Raw genomic sequence first — 19,457 nt, 5'->3', positions numbered from 1 at the left:
AGTGAAGGAAGTTTCTTCTCAACACGGAATCCATGCTAAATTCGTGAACATTTATGCATACCATTCAGTGTTTCAAGTTGTGCTTCCACCCTGCAGCATGGCCTTTGAGGCAGGTAAATAGGCTTCTGGTTCTTCTGTGTTTTCATAATGTCCTACTACACTACTTTTGCTTATTATGACTTTATAGAAGCCTTGGGCACTATAGTACCAACGCTTCGAAAATAACCTTCCCCATATGTCTAACAGTGACGATCCCGACGACCGTTTCTCCGCAGTCATTCAGCTCTGTGATCCTTCAACTAGTGTGTGGGACGCCTGATAAACGTGTTGTGTAAGGAGATTGCACAGGAGCCAAATCATTCGACTGGAAACACTAAGTACATCCATTCATGAGCATTTGCAAATGTATAAAATTAGTTCGCATTGGATGGCCCAGGACGGTTTGGGAACATTGTCCAATCTTTCAACTCCAAAGCTGCTTTCTAGATATCAGTAAAACACTGATAAATGTGAAGTCATCCAGGGGGCCGTGATAAAAAAGTAATCCATTTTCACGTCCCAAAATTAGTTCGTTTATAAACTGCAAAATAAAAAGTCCCAGTTTTGCTTGAACGTCCCAGGTGGGAATAAAAACGCGGTTAGAATAAGGACATAAAAAGCATTTCCATAGATGAAAAATGTCAAGAAAAGTGCAAAATAATCAAATAATCTTTTATTTTGAAAAGATTATGGTTCAACAGTAAGCCACTGTGAGACAAACTAAAACAGATCAGGAAGGTGGCGTCTGCTTTATACGAAGAAAATTTATACCCGAATAAGCTATCCCGTTGATGAATAGACAGTCCTAAAGTAGCAACAAAAAGCTTTTCTTTGCTCCTAAATACCCAAAACGAATTTTTATTTTATCTCTCTCCCTAAAGTTGGAAAATATTTTGCGAGCACGTAAAAATCTACCTCTTCTGCAATGAGAGTCACAACATCATCCGACTGTGATTGGTGTCCCTCTTGTTCTTGCTCTAGAAGATCAGGACGACGATAAAGATGCTGAAAATCAGAGTGGTTGGTGTTATCAGGCAGCTCTTCATCTCGTAGTGGTGTACTGCAACAATTTGGAGTAGACAGGTGGTCCGCACTGGCGTCGCCTTCACCAACGGCCATTGGCTCTTTTGAAGGAAAAATAAAATCCAGTCAAAAGTCGTCCTAGTCGATCGAAACACCTCCTCTATATAAGCAAACTTATTATAGACGTTTCTAGTCTATAAAGGGAACAAATGCTCCACAGAGACATATTTCTGGGGAACATCAAATCGTTAATGAAAATGAACGAAGCTGAGAAGAATTTTCACCGTTGGAGAAGCATTCCTACTGCTCCAGCTACGTATTCTAAATGCAGCCTTTAATTGTGGTCTCCTCCATGTCACTGTCAGCTTAAGCCTCCCACACACTCCCCAGAATCTGATAGAAGTGATTCAAGTTTACCTGCTTGATAGGCCGGTGCTCCAGAAGCTAGCTTCTCAACAAATTCATTTCTATAAATTTCCAAAAATTGTTTTGAAATGTAGGTCCGGTGATGAATTACTTGAATAGGTGCAACAATGAGGAAGACACTCTATATTTGATAATGTTACTATTAGTCAAAAACGACTTTCAGTAACATCATCTGAGGTGACACAGACACTAGCATATGATAAAACCAATTTGTTGGTCTTTTTTACTTGATAAAAACAAGCCTTTCTAAGATAACCATTTGCTGACTGAATTAATGAAAAGCGATCTTTGTGATTGTAACGTTGGCCACTTCCATACGATCCACCACCACACACCACTTCATCCCCGAAGGAGTAGATTTGCTGAACACCGGAGAAGTGTATGCTACAACTCGAAATGTTTTAAAAGCTTTTTTTCTTCCTTAGAAATGGTCACAACAAGTTAATCGGGTAAAAGCAAATCTTATTCTCGCAACACAAAACAGGACCTCATAATGTCTCCACTTATCAACGAGAAGCTCTTCCTCTTGAGATGGGGGGGAGATACTGCCTCACCCTCACCCCTTTCATCCGTATTCCCCTTGTACTTCTTCATATGAATGATTATCACCCTTTTGACATTACATAAACACATGCAAAGTAGAAGAAGTGGGTGGAGAGCACAAGCGAGTTAGAAACGAAGATAGCCATGACTAGACTTTGTTTACACCAAACATGTGAGAAGGAAGGATGGATTGTAACGCTGACTATTTTAGCAAATAAATTTTGCATTTTAAGAATATTTATTACAAAAAACGTGGAAATTTGTTTGGTTATCTTATGAAGCTTATCAAGGTGGATAAGAATTTGTAAGTCTCTTCATTAAGACGGTTGACACAGGAAATGAGGCACCGGAAGACCACAAAAAAAAGATAGTGTGCAATACAGGCTCTATTAAGTCTTCCAGAATGACTAAGAGTGCCACACAGAGCCACTTACAGACTTACGTGCCCGATAAAATTAAACTGGTTGCTAAATGGAATTTCTGCACGTTATCAAGAACATTAATTTTTATAAGCCATTTCCGTCTACAGTGCCGCACAAGTATATATAAAAAACCTAAACTCTCATAAATCTCTTACCGTTAGAAAAAGAGATAAGCAAAAAACGAGTCCTTTTTCTGGAGATTGGAGGAGATTTGGCTTTGCACGCAAAATTGCTACATGACTGACAGCTAGAACCGAAGGCAGTAACAATGCCAAAGAGCTATAAAAGATGGTGGGGAATTTATTGCATCTGCAAAACACCACTACCTGATCTATTTCTGCCCAAAAACAAAGAAACATATGGTCATTTCCATGGTACAAAGTCTCCAGTGATTCACACCGAGACCGATTAACAAAAACCTAACATTTTTCGACTAACGCGTCTGAAGCCTCACTCCGTGCTACGGGAAAATGATGCTATCACGTCAGTTTGCATGCATAAAATTTGCAGTTAGGTTTAAACCATTAGCAGTTAAACCAGTGCTTCTCTCCTTGGGGAAAATTGGGAAAGGAAGCGTCTGCGACCATAAAACTTATCACCAGCAAAAATACTAGCATTCAGATTACCCTTTACGCTACCTTCAAGAACTTGCCCTTACTTTTCTTGCCTCGAGTTTAAAGAGTTACGATGGACTCCTGAGAAAACATAATAAACTTGGCCTTCAAAGGATAAAATGGCATTTTAATTGGCACGTCAAATATTAGACTTAAAGTAGTCCTATTAATAGCAAGGTATCTTTTATCCATCCAGCCCCTCCATCCCAGAGGGGAAGTTTTTAACACCTTTGTGCATTATTAGAAAAAAAGTTGGTGACGATTTTCCTCCTGTCCATTTCCGCGGTAAAGGGTGAGATTTGTGCGTAAAAAAGCCATCGCTAGTACAGACACTAGCGTTTGCGCTACTTTGTATGCAAACAGCCAAGAAATTTGTGTTTCGCAAATGGACTTGTTGAATTCAAAACAACAAAATAGGTGTAGGATGTCCATGGTCTGGGAATGAAGAAGCGGAACAATAGAGTACCTGGACTGTGGAGGTTAACTCTTCTCTGAGCTGAGTAAAAGGAATGTTTACGCGAAAAGAAACATGGATATAGCGATAATTCTATCAAAAATATTATTATCCCAGACTAAAATGCTCCACCTTATCTGAATTGCTTATCTTCATAAGCTTAAAAGAAATATTGAGTGCATTCAAGTCAAAATGGGAATAAAGGAAACAGCAAATTTCGAGAAGTTCAAGCAGTATTCACCACTCGACATATCCTTCCAATACTTTATGCCTAATAACTAGGAAACCATTTCGAAACAAAAAGATTTGTCAGAATAATCGAACCACCCAAGGGCAGCCTGTCCGGGTTTTATCGTCGGTTTTGATAACCGACATAAGGCAACTTTCAGGAAACGGGAACGTTGTTAGACATTATCATTTAGCATTTCCACAGGAAGCTTCGTATCAAAATCAGCTAGGCGTTCTTAGGACTGACTGAATATTCGCACTATGATGTAAACAGGTGACAAAATCAACGCGACCTGGATCGTCGTCCATCTTGCTGAAAAGCAAGAGTGCTTTTAGTCCTCTGTGGACAGGAGGCTGGACTTTAGGCCTTCATTTAGAGGAAAATCACCATCCCTATATTTGCACGCACTACCACTACTGCTTGCTACCTTGGCTAACAACGGGTAGACGGTGAGAGGGTTGTCGGAAAGCATAAAATTAAAAGTCCCACCTCTGTCTAAACGTCCTAGCAGGATACAGACAAGCTGTGAGTTCAGCCTACAGAATACGCTCTGCCCTCGAAAGCCCAGAAAAAACGTTTTATCAGCCACTTTGGTTTCTATACAAGTTTTATTTTCCACCTGTCATGTGATTACTGCATACTAGTGGCAATAAAAATGTTCATTATTATCCAGGGAAGTGTTAAGGGAATGCGGAGGATGAAGAGGAAAACGAGGCAGTAACTCTCCGATTAGTAACGCTAACAAACCTAAATCAAGGTCACCAGTTTCTACCGATATACTATAAGAGTTCAAAATAAGAGGAAGACATTAAAGAGCACAAGAAAGACTGCTGTGCTGGTAGACAACCATATATTTATATATGCTAACTTCATTTTTCATGCAAACAAACGATCATGTGTAGTTCACCAGTTTTAAAAGTTACCACATTTCATTACAGCTAGCTATATTGGAAGCCTGTACAAAGGCTCAGAACTAAAATTCCAAATTTATCCAAAATTTCCATTGGTAAGTCTCGCTTTAACTGAATCGACTATATTCAGTACATTTACTTGATTTTAAGTTTCTAGTAAAAAAACATCTCTCCCGAAAGTCAGTCGGATTTGGCAACTAAAATTTCAGCCTTGTCTAGTTTATTCATTCTTGCAAAATTTAAAGTGTTATTAGTAATTCCTTTGCTATATCCATTCACCAATCAGATTGGTCGCAATAAAACAGAACATACTACTTTTTTAAATAAGCGTATTTGATTAATACAGATCTAACCCAAGACGGGCGATTGCCTTTATTTGCTGGCTTTTTCCGTTAAAATTTAAAAAAACGCGAAAAGGAATATGAATTGTCATTCAATTCGTAAAACAATAGCTAGCATTGTTGTCTTCCCTTTTTCGCCCAATTTAGATCGCCATACGTCGTCTCCACCATCCTCCATTTAGCCAAATGAGAAGGGTAACAGCGGTAAAATCGAGTTTTTGACCAATGATACTACCAGTAGTTTCTATTCCTTTCAACAGAGTATCAAATCTGTCCTTTCTCATGTAAAAAAGGGGATGACTTTGTAAATGACTAGAGAGATAACGACGTGATTGTCGATTATTTTAATTCACGAGTACTTGAGCCACGTTATACTGTTGAACAAAGCACCCCTATGGAAAAACAAGGGCTCACAACTTGGGTACTAAAACGGTTAAATAGAGTATCTGATGCGGCAGCCAAGTTCTTTGTGGTGTGAATTGCATAAAATGCCTCATTTGTATGGCAAAATAGCTAGTGACTTGCACACTCAGTTGTCCACATCTAACTGACGTGATACCACCATTTGATTGTTAATTTTATTCCCAGCGATTTTGAGGCAATTTACGTCATAAAAGCGAAATTGTTGCCAGAGTCAAGTGCGTTTCACGAAGCGTGATTGCAGTGTTTGAAAAAGATGTAGTCCTTACGGATACACAATTTCATTCGGGTCTGGTTGAAAGCCATGGATGTTTCACCTACAAACAATGCTCGCTAAGGTCAACCGACAGGGGACCAAACTGGGCCTGGGTCGCTAAATCAGTGCCCAATTTTGAGCCGGAGACTGGTTTTACCATACATGTATGCATCAGAGGGCCAGTTTTGTTGCTACTCAACACGATTCTATCGTCTTGATGATAATGTGTTTGCATTAGATTGTAAAAAAGAAGCCTTGTGGTAGACGAAAGGCGTTTTTATGACCTTCGAGTTAAAACAAGTGCGCTTCAGAGCTCGCAAGAAGTGGTCTCATGTCTAGACGACGTAAGACAGTCTTTAGGTCGGATTCTAGTGGCTTTAGCGGCGTTCTAGGTGTGAGTTACTTGCATCAAAGTGTTTTTAAACCGCTTTTTCCATCTGCTTTTAGCTTTCAATCTCAACTGCTCAATCCCAAGCTAAAACGTTATTTCATTCCCTGATATAACATTTTCCATATTCATTGCGTTATGATCTGATATTTACTTTGACTCATGCGTGGTTTGAACTCCAGCCTTGGGGACATGAATAGAAGACCCTGCTTATGGTCTCTCGGCCCTTCCAAAAGGCTCGGTTCCTTAAAGTGGTAGTAGTGGTAAGCAAACACAATCCAAGAAACACAGCATCCCAACTTCGTTGGCTGGTTAACAGGTCCAGATGGTGCTATGGATGGATAAATCCACGTTGACTCACTACAGAATGATTAAAAAGCATCTGCACTCCCAAAGTTTGTTAAAACAATCCCTAATGGAACACGACCAACTTTCAAGAAAGCACAATAGCTCTCAAAATAATGCTTATTACGTCGCCGAAGAAAACAATTCAAATGGTATTCTTAAGCCATGACATCTCCTTTCCTGATGTTGATGTTAATGTTTCAGCTTCTCATACCTTCCAAAAAAAGGGAGCGCTACAGCTGGCCCAAGGTTCCAGTTTTAGAAATTCAAAGCTACCTCCAATACTGCACTGGATCCACGTTTCGAGACAACTTAAATCATCTTCATAATCACCATTTGAAATGCATGTTCGAAAACAATAACGACGCAGCTTCTAAAGAACTAAAATATCAAAAGCATTCCCGTATTTTATGCCTTATAAAATAAGAAATTAACCATTCTATAGTCCAATATTTCTAAGTCTTATTTGAAATTGTACCTTAAAGTGGCGAATGTGGTCTATTAAGGCATCAGAGTCTCAATAAAATTTCTCAGTTACCCAAACGAAAGCCCAGTCCTCAGGAGGAATGAAAAGAAGCCACTCCGTTTAATTGTAGCGTCTTGAAGCGCTGCAGGTATTTCAACACATGATCAACTAGTGCAACACATTTTGTAACTTAGTGAAAAACTTCGACCATTTCAATTGAATATGGTGGGAAAAAAGGTGGACCAAAATGAGATATATGTTAGAAAGAGACAAAATAACATCATTACGTCATTTTAGCCTTCCTGACTGCATACTTCATCAAGTATGCACTATCAAGGTGGCTAAGCCCATTGCTTTCCACGGAAAAGATTGAGCTGCTTTGTGTGTGCACGAATCCTCGACTTATTATTATCATTAAAAAGGCCTTTATCTCTTGCCTACTGAACACTTACAAGCGACTACCGTTTTTTAAGCCATGAAACGAGGGAAAATAATTGAACCCACCCTTTAAGACAATGTCGCCTACATTTCCCAAGTCGGAAATTGCATGCTGAGTCGAACTAAGATCGCCCTTGGCGAAACATTTCTCATTTGCAGTATACACATTCTCACGGCGATGGCGATCAAACTGTGGTGCGGCTGCGGATGTGTTGAAGTCGACATTTGTGGTCACCTCGTCCACCTATGAATACCAATAAAAAGCAGTCATAAGATGTTATGTAGCACATTTATGCCACTTCCAACTGTGCAATATTGCTCTGGGGTTCTGACAATACCGCTTTTCCTAAAGTGATTGCATCAAAGTTTTTAACTGTGACTTAATTACTTGGACTCATTTGTCCCGGTTGATTTCAGCCACCACTCTAGCGTCCCGTTTCTAAGATTTCGGTGAATAGTGCACAAGTCCTCATGTACGTTCACAATGAACTTCTAGCCAAAAGCATACATTTCATAGCATTTACAAGGAAGAACCGGAGGCCCTAAAGGTCAACCAGAACGCCATACCCCTGGAGTCAGGCGCATTTAACCTACTACAAAGCTCAAGATCGTCTTATGTGATGCTTCAAAGAAGGCCTTTTCTAGTGTCTCAAACGAACCGTGGAAGAAGGTAGTTTGATGGAAAGGGACCATAAAAGAAGGACCGAGAAAATAATTGATGTTGAGAAGGCAACTTCATGGTATTTGATAAATTGTTCTCCTCATAACCAATAAGACTTCCTTGTTTATTAAGGACATCAATGCAAACCAACCCTTGATCGCAGTTTAAGCTTGCGCTTTATTTGATACTAAAATCAGCTCAAAAGTAGACATTTCCTCGTAACTACACGCACCAAGACAATATTTACCCATTTACGAAAAAAAGACCCTTCCTGATCTGCATATATTTAGGAGGTAGCTAGAGCGCCACAGAGGTAGCAAGGCTGATGGGACGTATTGGAAGTCCTTGTAACCCTTACATTGAATAATCATCACTCCAATTTATTGCCAACTGGAATGCCATTTGCCGTGCATGGTTGAATATGAGGGACTATAACATCAAAAGCTTGGCAACAATTCCAAACTGAATTTCTGCATTGTGAAGAATAAGAAGGTAAAATATTAATAAAACGGTTTAAAAACTGTCAGATAGTGAAAGAATCGACATTTTAAAGAAGTCATGAGGGACAAATATTATCGAACGCGAGCACCCTTGAGTGCAGCTGAAATTACACTGCTTACTGTAAGTTTTTGAAGTAATTTAGAGTAGTATAAGATCTAAACTGGTAGAATATCGGTAACATGCTGACTGTTCCATTGGCTACTTTGTGGTTAACTCACTGCTCTGCGAACTCTTTCGAAGGCCGTTCATTAGAGCTCCCCAAAAGACAATATTACTGAAAACAATTCAGTAACGTACTGAATGCAGAACTCCTTCAACTGCGATTTTTCAAATTCACGAAACAGTTCCAGCCTTTAGCCACTCAACTCAGCATCATTTTCGAGACTTTTAGTCCATGAAAACTCGATTCTCATACCGAGGGCTCATACGAACGAAAGAGAGCTTGAGCTTCCGATACACTTTACATCCACGGATAAGGTATGACAATTTCTCATTGATGCGATTTAGGTAAAATTTTTGCAGTCATATTTCACCCAGGATGAAGAACTCTCCCAATTGGCTAGCCTTCCAGACAGCTTAGGCAAAATAAACTCAACGTCACCGTTTCTGTTGCAAAAAAAATAGGTTTAGAAGCTTCCGAAGGGCCCTTGTAGGCTTCTTTATTGGAGACATTCTGAAATGCTTGTTGGGATTCCAACCTCATTTATACGACGAAGACACTAACCTTCGCTGAGTTATTTTGATATAATGAATCAATTTGCAAGGCGTCCAACGGAAGGCCAATTCCCTTTTTTTTCAGCGTCAATTTGCAAAATAACGCCCTTCGCTAGTAATGCACAGACTGACATGATTGCTTCTGAATACGGACATAATGCACCACAAAATATTCGTTAAAAGACCAAATTTTCGTAAAGACGAACGTACTGGATGAATGTTCAATAGTGTGACTGTTACTGCCTACAAAAGTGGTACTGCTAAAATATTCAGTAGTTTTGTCAAAAAATATTTTTTGTGGAGGACCCGACGCCCGCACCCACCTGCTCTTGATTCCCGAGATCGACCTTCTGTCGTTCCACAGCAGTATTTGCACAGATGCTAGTTGATTGAGAAGATTCTTTGCTCCGCTCCGTTTCCACTGCCAGCATCATCTGATTCTGAAGCGAGGCCAATCTCGCTCTCAGTCTTCGCTCCTCTGCCTCCGTAGCAGCCAGAAGGCTTCGTGTGTGCTCACGTAGACCCCTCATCGATCGCTGCGTCCACATTTCCGCCCGAGTTACTGCCTCACAGAGCTCCCGCGTAGACAGATCGACATGACTGCCCGAGAGACTGTGGTTATTGCATTGGACTACTTCGGGTTTCTCGAAGTTGTGGGCCAATTCCGTGGAGTGAAGGAACTGTGGAACGGGGCATTTTACGTGGCTTAGATGTGCTTGCGATGACGTTTGCAGAGGTAGGGGTGAAGGCGGTGGTGTAGGTTGGCGTTCTCGTGCTGGATGATCGATGGTGACTGGAACTGAAACGTGATGTGATCCCTGAAGTTATAGAGGACGGAATCTCCGGAGACTTATAGAAGAAAAGCTTGTAAAATCAGATTGACGATGGCAGCAACAATCCGTATTGTAGTCACCAATATGAAAAGAGATTTAAAGCGATCGAGGCGTTCCTTACAAATAGCTGTTGAAATTGATGTAAGAAAGAAAGGCCAAATATCTGTCCCGGCAGGTGACAAAACGGTATTCAAACAAAAGGTGACGTATTCACAAAACGGCTCAGAAGCATCTCTACATTGCGGACTTCATTAGACACCTTTTGAAGTTAGACGAGAGTACTTACGACAACTTATAATCCGATTACTAAGACAGTCGTACGAGTTCCGTTATGCCTTGAAGCCGACATTATGCAACTCGTGGAGACTCTTAAAATGTATGCGACTGTTTATGGAGAAACAATGGAAGGGATAGATGGATGTGCGTTAGTTTGCCAGCCCAATACTCTTCATTTTGCTCCCCAACACTTACCACCCATTTGGAACCCCCATTTCAGCAAGTATCACTTGAGCCTGGGAGGTGTGATCCGAGACTGTTGGCTTAGGGAACCGAATTTGACTCAATTCCAAGGCACCAGTAACTACTTTCTCGTTGTATTAGTTATGCAGTACTTAAGGAAGGTCCAGCCTAGTCGCAGTAAATGGTGTGAAGGTACTTCGCTCAGAAATGCTTCAGATGAACAACCTGGAAGTAGTGATAAATCACTCAATGATCGTTCAAGGGTCTGGTCTTCCCTTTCTTGGTAAAGTATCACTGCATAGCACATTTAAAGTTAACAAGTGTGACTAACAAATTCCTGTTGTGTTCGAGCTGAATGCTGAAAATTTTTTAGCCACTTCTACATTTTTGAGGCGAACACCACTATATAGACGGAAGGTTATGCTCGGTTCGTGCGTGCATGTGTAGTGGGCTTCAAACACAACCGTTTTCTATGAATGAATGCTGCACGAAAGTCAAGCCAGAAAAGCGGTAGAGATCCACCTTACTTGATACGCTACAAGTGGATTGTGTATAGAAAATCTTCCCCTTAAAAAAAAAAACAGCCAGTAAATCGGACCTCATAGCCCATATCGCAACAAACCTGGCTCTTCACAGCATCCCCTACTGAACTTTAGGGTGGAAGAATATACTTCCATCGACAGTCATGCGATCACATGCAAGGTAAAGCCAAAGGAATTGGGAATAAATGCAAAATGAGACGAAGTCAAGTAGAGCCAGAGATAAAAACATTTTACTAATACATCTTTTGCTGTTAGTTTGCGTTTTCCAGGAAAGAAGTTAGAGAAAATGGAGTTCAAGCATGATTATTTTAATAAATAAGAAAACTCGAAGTTTTCTACTGGTATTTACTTTGCATCCGAAAGCGCCTTTTGCTGTGTACCGTTCTCGACGCTGTCAGTAACCAATCTACCAGTATAATGAAATTCACTGCGATCCTGGAATGAAATTCATTCAGTGATCTTTCACAACATCCAAAAGGCTGCCAAATTTAAAAACTTCAGTTTTTCAAGTAAAATTCGGCTGGATTCGTTTTTTTCCTGACCCAGGTATCGCTCAAAATTGAGCCCCCATTTTCTACAGGAAATTAACCTCATGTCGTGGGTTAATTAAATAAGATCGTGAAACCTTTATAATGAAGTGTAAATAACTGTAAAATCTTTCTAAAATATTTTAATCATTGGAACAATCACAAATCCATCAGATATTACAAAGTTCTCATCAAGGTAAGCTAAGGGCGAATTTTACTTCCATTAAATTTGTTGCTTCTTGATGCAAAATGAGGACCACCTCTGGTTGCCTTTGTTTCTATTTCTATTATTCCCCGTTTAAGAAGTTTTTAATTTTCGTGTGATAAAACAAGTGCCGAGCGCTAATATCAAGGAAGTGAGAACTTTTTCTTGGAGTGATATCAAGGGATACGAAGAATGAGGCAGAGGGGAGGGGGGAGTGGCAGCACCTCTATTTAATGTATATGTAAAATGATTGTTTTATCACCCGGGTTGACCATAACTGAAAGTTGTTCATCGCACCGCAGTTCCGAGTCCTTAATTTTAGGTACGCCATGTAGTTAGTCATTACCAAAAAAGGAAGACCCTACTCCCGAACTATGCGAATTGACCAATGAATGCTTTAGCACCACTTTCAGGCTGTATATATAAAGCCTTTCCAAGCGACGCATTCTCACACCACTAACCGCGACTAAGCGTACCTTCTCCAAGTGTTCTCCACTAAATGTGACAAGAGGATAGTTTCGTGGGCTTTGGAGTCGAGTGAACCTCGGTTCACGAGGCCAACGGTCTTGAATTACATCTATCAGGTCCCGGTAGCACCTGCTGAAATAAGGGTTCAAAATAGGCGGAGAACACAACGAAGTATGATGCTGTCAAGTTGGCGTATACTCATGCTTTATAATACCCGCTTACGAACAACCGGATACACCTTACCTACACCTGTAATTTTGAAATCACTACAGGCGAGAGGTACTGGAAACCCCAAGAGCGCTTTTTAGTCGTCTAGCAGCAAAACGACTTTTAATTTTCACCGCTGAGTATATGCTGACCCTTACCACAAGCCCGTCGGCAAGTGGGCCAGGTCCAAATTGAATCGATACTGGTCTCAAATTGAACATCATGGTCTTTGCCTTGGGGATGGATTAATTGTCCTTTCGCTTTATCTCCATAATCCCACCTGTGATCCCATTCAAGCGGTCTCGATGAACAATGGGATATCTCATGCAGAATTACTTCATTAGGAGAGCTCGAGGTTTCCTACAATAAATAAACCACTTTTAATAAACCCACTGCCATGGTCTTGGAAAACAAAAGACCACCATATCCTAGGTATTCTGCTGTACTAATATGACAAAAACTGAGAGTTGAATGTTCTCATAACAAGGAGATTCGACGTCCATTTTAGTGTTTTAAAGGCAAACATTTGTGCTTAGACAAGAATGTAAAGGTGACACATATTTGCAAATCTGGGTTTGAAAGCGTCAACACTGATACCAAAAGCATCTATAACTACAAAAATTGGAACCCTAGCGGTGCATCCAAAAGCAAAGCTAAATGCGATGACTAGGTGGTCCTAATTATATGCTATAATGCTATCATCAGAGCACAAGATCCTGCTTTTCAAAACGCAAAAGTTCCAACTTCAATCTGCAACTCACAAGCGTTTGAAAAATGTGGCTGCAGTCACCAATGTTTGGCGAATCGGTACGCAGGCAACTTTCCGACGAGTGGAATGTTGGTGCCGAACATTTCCCAAAGTCTTGACTAGAATTCAACGAAACAGGCAGAGTTTCTGAAGAGACCGAGCTTCCAGACAAAGAAGGATACGCAAAACAGTTTCCGATGAATTCTCTCTGAAAGGGGCATAGGCGCAAAATTTGTTTTACAACAAAAAAGACAACAGTGATGAAAAGCATTGAGCAACAATTTTGCAGCAATGAAAAAGATGCGTGAGCAGGAAAAAACTACCCTCAAATCCCCCGTAGACACGGACCCGCTGAATTCCAAAAGAGGGTAGAAGCGAAGGCGTTTCGGTGAGATCGAGCTCATTTTAGGCGGAATCCATTCCCCATTCGTAAATTTGCAAATTACCTTTGAGGCGAAATAATTAGTGTTTCACTCATTCGGATATGAACAATTATACAAAACTAGGAGTTCGAAGTTAAGCACAAAATAAGACCTCTGTGACACAATTTTCGAAAGCTAGTATTAACCACGGTAATAAAATCCTTAAGTGTAGTGATGAGCAGATAAGCAAGATATGCACTGAGACATACTTCACTACAGAAAACTTTCTGTTCGCAAAAAATAGGTCGAGGTAACAAGATAATAATATAATAATAAGAAAATAACCACCATCAACAGAAATACTATACAAGGGCAAAGTTATAGGACCGACGGGTTACAAAATATGCCAAATTTAATTGGAAGTGATGTTACAAAATTAGAAAACAAATGAAAAAGTCTAGTTTCAGGTCATGTAGCAGAACATTGTCTTGAAAATGATAGATCTAGGAAGAATCACGGTTTGTTGACAAGACGAGTGGGTCACACGGAACCAATTTCCCGGGTTGATTTCTGAATGGTATTTGATTGCTTTAAATATGTGCCTGCAAAACTTCACTAAATGGTTTAAGTCATATTTCTCGAGTCCAATTAGTAGAGCAAGTAAAAGCCAGTCGTCCAAAAATACAAATAGAAGGTTAAGTAATACGTTGCGTTCAGCATTCCTGCAGATGCATAAAAATCAAAGTTTTAGGTGTAATTGTAAGTTGCTTTAATTTAAACATCCCATTTGTGCATGGTACTATACAAAATACAGAAAGCTTTCGCCATAAAACTGGAATTCTGGGATGGAAGTGTGTACTACAATGCTATGAAACCAATCGCATAGGTGCAGATTATCATAAATAGAAATTGAATGCTTTAAAATTGATGTAACAGTAATTTATTTGACGCTAATTGTTAAAAACATCTTTAAGAAATGTCTAAATGGATTTAATGAAATTGCTCTGTCATATAAAGGTCCTGAGTTTATAAGATAATCGAAAATTAGGCTTTATTTCGACCCAGGTGTAAAGGGTTTTAAATACTCACTTTTACGCGGGACCAAGTCCAATTATTTATCAATATCAGGCAGACAGAGTTAACTGCCCATTTTTCCAAAAACAAGTCTATTCCTTAATAATCATACCATGGTGGAATTTTTAGTGTGCGCCTACTTTACATCTCTTAATGAGGCTATTGACTTAAGTCTTTACGTTTAAAAGCAAAGTTTTAAAGTTATCAGCTGTATTGCAGCCAGTTTGGCGTACTTAAGCTTTTAAATTATTTCCGGTAGTACCTTAGTATTTATTGGGCATTTTAGTGTACTTGAGCTGGATAGACATAGTGGCCTCAATGTTCAATGCCACCTCAAGTTTTCTACTCCGTGTTTCGTCGTTCCAGCAGTAGGTGCTAATTCGGCCAAATTATATAAATTTTTGGCGCAGATGAATGGCTTTGGCCACACATATTCGTCATTTAAATTAAAATGGTTTTTCGGTATTCGCATGTTTTGAGTTATTCGCCTAATCACTTCTTTGTTCCTATTGTCACCTATTTCCTCTTCATCGTAATGTTCGGAACTGTCTTCTTTTATCATCAAATGCACTAATTCTTCCTCTTTTTTATTTAGCCTAATTTTTCTCCATGTTTCGCCTCACGCACTCCCAACTCGTGAACCACCCCTGCCGATTATTCGTCATACCGAATACTTCTTCCTTCTCTTCCAGTTCCCCCAGAAGCTCTTCTCTTGGTCGTCTTCCTCATATTTTTCAGCCAAAACTTCTTCTGGGTGCCACCGCACTCACCGGTTCCTACCTTCTATACATTTGGTATTTTGACTACGAGAAACAACCTTCCCATTATCCTAAAAATTTTAAGGTGTGGTTTTGATTATGCAGCATCAATCTTGCTTTTGCATAACCTTATTGCTTTCACTCCCTTTCTATCTCTAGGCCGTCGTATATCGCAGACTTCCCACAAATACCTTCTCCCATTTCGTAGGCGCGGTGGGGGATATTACAATCCCTTCATTTCTTCGCAGCATTGTGTTTGGCACATTCGTAAAGCTTACCCACTGCAACATGGCCGAGGCCAAAGAGTCCGATCCCAGGAAATACGCTACTCTGTCTCAGTTCTTTACTCGGGAATTAGCACCCAATACTCGTCCTCTTGATAGCACAGCTGTCATCGTATGTGCTTCTTATTATATGTATTGGTTCTATGGTTGTCATTATTGTAATTGGCTTATTTAGGTTGCGTATAACTGCTTTTAGTGGAATGATTTCCGAGTCCTTTGTCTTTGTAATTCTTCCCAGTTACTAAGCGAACATACCTCAGCAAATAATTGGTGATTGTCTCTTTTTTACACATTGTAGTGAATTTGTGCCTAGTGTTTGAGCTACGGGTAGAGTTGCCTTAATTGTGAGTCCTTTGTCTTAGGTGAAATAGATTTCATATTTGCGTCGGTTCCGATTCAACATGCGTCTAATTGTGATTTCTCGCCATAGATTTTCCACCATAATGATGAAAAAAAAACTAGATGTATATGCGTGTAAGTATTACTAACTAAAGTGGGGCGTTTTTTCGTTACCGAACATCAATGTGAGGTAGACAAATGAGCTCCTATAACAACTTTTAAATGACCATAAGCTTCTTAACATATTGTTTATTTAAAGTTGCACAACAAACATGACGGGAAGATAGTTTCTAGAGCCTTGGAGTCTAGTTAAACTCGAGTTGGGAAGCCAAAAGTCTTGAGTCACATAGACCAGGTTAAGGTAACACTTGATGAAATGAGGGTTCAAAACAGGCGGCAGGTAGTAGGTATGTAGTGAACACAACGAGGTACGGTATTGGTAGGTTGACCTGTAGTAATCTTTTATATTCCCTGCTTACAAACCGACGAATTCACTTTGCAAACACCTATTAAAAACTACACCTTTTTTGGTTGCCTGATACTCAAGTGTAGGCTTGATCAAAAATATATCTCACTTTCGTTTGCATCATTTTTGTACAAACGAGTTTTCTGTTGTTCCGTGTCTTGCTTCTACATTAACAGGATGTCGAATCGGATTATGCTTTTGTAGAGATGTCCCTTTTATATGAGTACTCTTTTTTAACTAGTCACATTTTTTGAGATTCCTTATATATCTCCCTGCTAACTGCTTTTGCTCGTTTTTTCATGGGTGGTAAATAAAGGTACAATAACAACAAAACAGGTCGGATCGCATTATTGGAGCCACGTTGCCTTGGTGTTTCGGCCAGATCGCGTTAGAATTAGGTGGCGAAGTTGTTAGAAGCCACTAATAGTGTTATTTACGTACATAGGAGTTTGAAGAGTGCCATGTCTCCAGTAGAAAATCAACTAGCGGGATCTTCAAACGATACACCTTTTAATGTGCATGGTGACAAATTTACTATGAGGTTAACTGTAAAATCCTAGTGATTATGCATTGGTGTTTGATTAAGTTTTCTTAAATACCAAGCAATGTTCTACATCCATCGTCAGATTTATTCTTTAAGTCGGCTTTTTGTCTGTTTGCAGCTGAGCTGTGAGGCAAATAGTTTAAGTTTCGTGCCACTAGCGCAGGGGTCGAATTGCAGGAAACTGAGACTTGCCTAACACTCTCCCCGAATTTGATTAGGCGCCTATTCCTCTCGGTTTCTCATCTAGACCTCACCTTGCGATGGCACGGTGCTGTATCTGGGTCCTGTCGACCTCGAGACGCGTATACTGGAGCAGGTGAAAGGGATCTCCTACAATATGGATGAGTTCCTGGGCCCTCTGACAGACGACGGTACGCAAGCAGCAGCGAAGAAGGGCAAGACGGGCCACCGCCACCTTTACCAGTGCGTCATCTACCTCGCACCCGGTGATTATCACCGCTTCCAATCGCCTACCGACTGGACAGTCAGGATTAGGCGCCATTTTACGGGTGAGGCTTTTGTTAGACCTTATGCTGAGAGTCTGTAGAAGCGTTTTTATAATCTCGACTTGCTTATCCATTACAGTTGGTTATTATCTTTCAATGCTTCTTGATTACTTTAAGCACTCACCATTTGATTTGAGGAAGACCTAGGTGAAATCAGTATTCCTTTTTGAGTGTTCTTTATTTGAGTTAAAAACGGATTGCTAGGTGGTTCTCGGAGTTTTTTATTGGTCGCATGCCTTGGAATCCTTTCTAAATTTGTGGTAAAATTGGAAGGGACAAACTGAGTAACCGGGAACGAGGAGGTTCTCCTAGGCCATTAATGAAAACTTCAGACATGCAATACTTACTTATAAGCTTATCAGTAGTAAAAACGCTTCAAATGAAAAATCAGAGGAGTTTAACTGAGCTTCTTGTTTGTTGAACTCAATTTTGTGAATACTTTCGAATTAAAAATGTACAGAGTTTTATTTATCAGGTAGCCATGTCAGTTAGTAAATTATTCGGTGTGGCCATTGCATTTGCTTATAACTGGTAACTTGAGCACTTAGTTGTCTATATTCCATGCAGTGCAAATTTTGGCTATGCCTCTCAGTCGAACCCTCTTTTCTATACTCACTTGTACTTGTCTCTCCTTTTGAACTCCGTACGATTTAAATTTATCTGCCCAGCATATTCGAGGTTGATTTCGAAGCCATAGAAGCTTTCCGTAAAATTTGTGATCTTCGGAGTAGGTACGGTACATGATAGTAGAACATGTCAATTTGGTAAACTTTAAACATTCTGTTGGATTCACGTGATAAATCACTCAAAGGGTGATTGATACGTGCATGGTAATAAAGGATTGCATGCCACTGGCATTACGCTAGTTCGGGATTGATGTGCTAAGTACTCTCATTCATTACGGGAGTGATAAAACAATTTCTTTTTTATATGCACCAACTTAAGAGTAGAGGTGGTGGAAGAGAATTACTTTCCCAAGAAACTACCGTTGGTGTTGGGAGATCCCATTAGGATTAAAGGGCTGTAAATTTTTTTTTGCCTGCGTGTTGCAAATATTCTTCGTTGTTAGTAAAATGTTAAGTGCGCGAGGATGTCCAAGCGACCAACGCCTTACCCTATTCCTCTGGGACAGAAATTCCCCTCCAGCTTCGTCATTAACGTGTACCTGTCCTACTGTTAGACAGTGGTCCGTGCTTTCACTATACTGTCTTCACGGGTACATGTCCGCAAGTCAGATGCGAATTATACGTTTGCAAAAACCCTCAATTAGCATCCGCTATACCCGCTCAACGATGGGCACAGTCTGGGGTGTATCGACAACTCCATGATGTGTGCACGGGAAAGTGGTAATAGACTACACTTGCCACTTATAGCTACGTGTAGTGACACCACGGAGCACCTCTTTTAAATCCTGTATAAGTAAATACCCCTGCACAGCTTAATTAACTCTCCTCCCCTTATGAGGCGTGGGCCAACCCACCACCCACATGCGTAGATGTATTTCGCAGAATGATTCATTGCTTCTCCAACTAAAGCCGCGTCTTTCAAATGTGTGTCAATCCACTGCTCAAAGGCAATGTACATACTTCACTTTAGTGTCACCTACGTATGATACCACCGTTGTCGATCTTCACAAAGGTTCATTGACATGTGAGCAAATTTGTCAAATTACCTTTGTGAATGACTTATTTACACTTTCTCCTCCATTACTCACTGTGGCTCTGTTAGGCATTAAGGTAGCGAGCCCTCGGCCTTTCACACCTGCAGAGATGGCACAACTACCCATGTAACCAACCTTATTAATCAACGAAATTACCCTTAGTGGGGCGCCGATTGGATTGCGATCCTCGTTTTTCTAGAGAACGTGTTTAGGGCTGGATTTCGTGATGGGATGCGACAAAATGAGGTGAAACGTTTTCTGTATGCAGAATACACAGCAAACTC

The 19,457-nt window shown here is 40.2% G+C and overlaps 2 protein-coding genes across 2 annotated transcripts in view; one reads left to right on the top strand and one right to left on the bottom strand. All coding sequences in view use genetic code 11, as the record gives it.

Annotated features, from left to right (window-relative positions):
• EGR_06128 (hypothetical protein) overlaps positions 1-13,584 on the bottom strand; it is a gene marked incomplete at both ends in the record, with an annotated part of 37,087 nt that extends 23,503 nt beyond the window's left edge. Inside the window, 5 exons of the mRNA XM_024495377.1 lie at positions 955-1,163; positions 7,382-7,559; positions 9,515-10,009; positions 12,234-12,357; positions 13,529-13,584. Of these exons, the coding sequence (XP_024350208.1) occupies positions 955-1,163; positions 7,382-7,559; positions 9,515-10,009; positions 12,234-12,357; positions 13,529-13,584 (1,062 nt within the window). The remainder of the gene's footprint in view (positions 1-954; positions 1,164-7,381; positions 7,560-9,514; positions 10,010-12,233; positions 12,358-13,528) is intronic.
• Positions 13,585-14,036: 452 nt separating this feature from the next.
• The window catches only part of EGR_06127 (Phosphatidylserine decarboxylase proenzyme), a gene marked incomplete at both ends in the record, with an annotated part of 16,717 nt that continues 11,296 nt past the window's right edge, over positions 14,037-19,457 (top strand). The window contains 4 exons of the mRNA XM_024495376.1: positions 14,037-14,060; positions 15,355-15,459; positions 15,534-15,770; positions 17,255-17,516. Of these exons, the coding sequence (XP_024350207.1) occupies positions 14,037-14,060; positions 15,355-15,459; positions 15,534-15,770; positions 17,255-17,516 (628 nt within the window). The remainder of the gene's footprint in view (positions 14,061-15,354; positions 15,460-15,533; positions 15,771-17,254; positions 17,517-19,457) is intronic.

The sequence above is a fragment of the Echinococcus granulosus genome (assembly GCF_000524195.1).
Source record: "Echinococcus granulosus chromosome Unknown EG_S00051, whole genome shotgun sequence".
In the NCBI taxonomy this organism is placed as follows: domain Eukaryota; kingdom Metazoa; phylum Platyhelminthes; class Cestoda; order Cyclophyllidea; family Taeniidae; genus Echinococcus; species Echinococcus granulosus.
The sequence above is the reverse complement of the archived record's forward strand: the minus strand, read 5'-3'. Positions and strand labels throughout refer to the sequence as shown.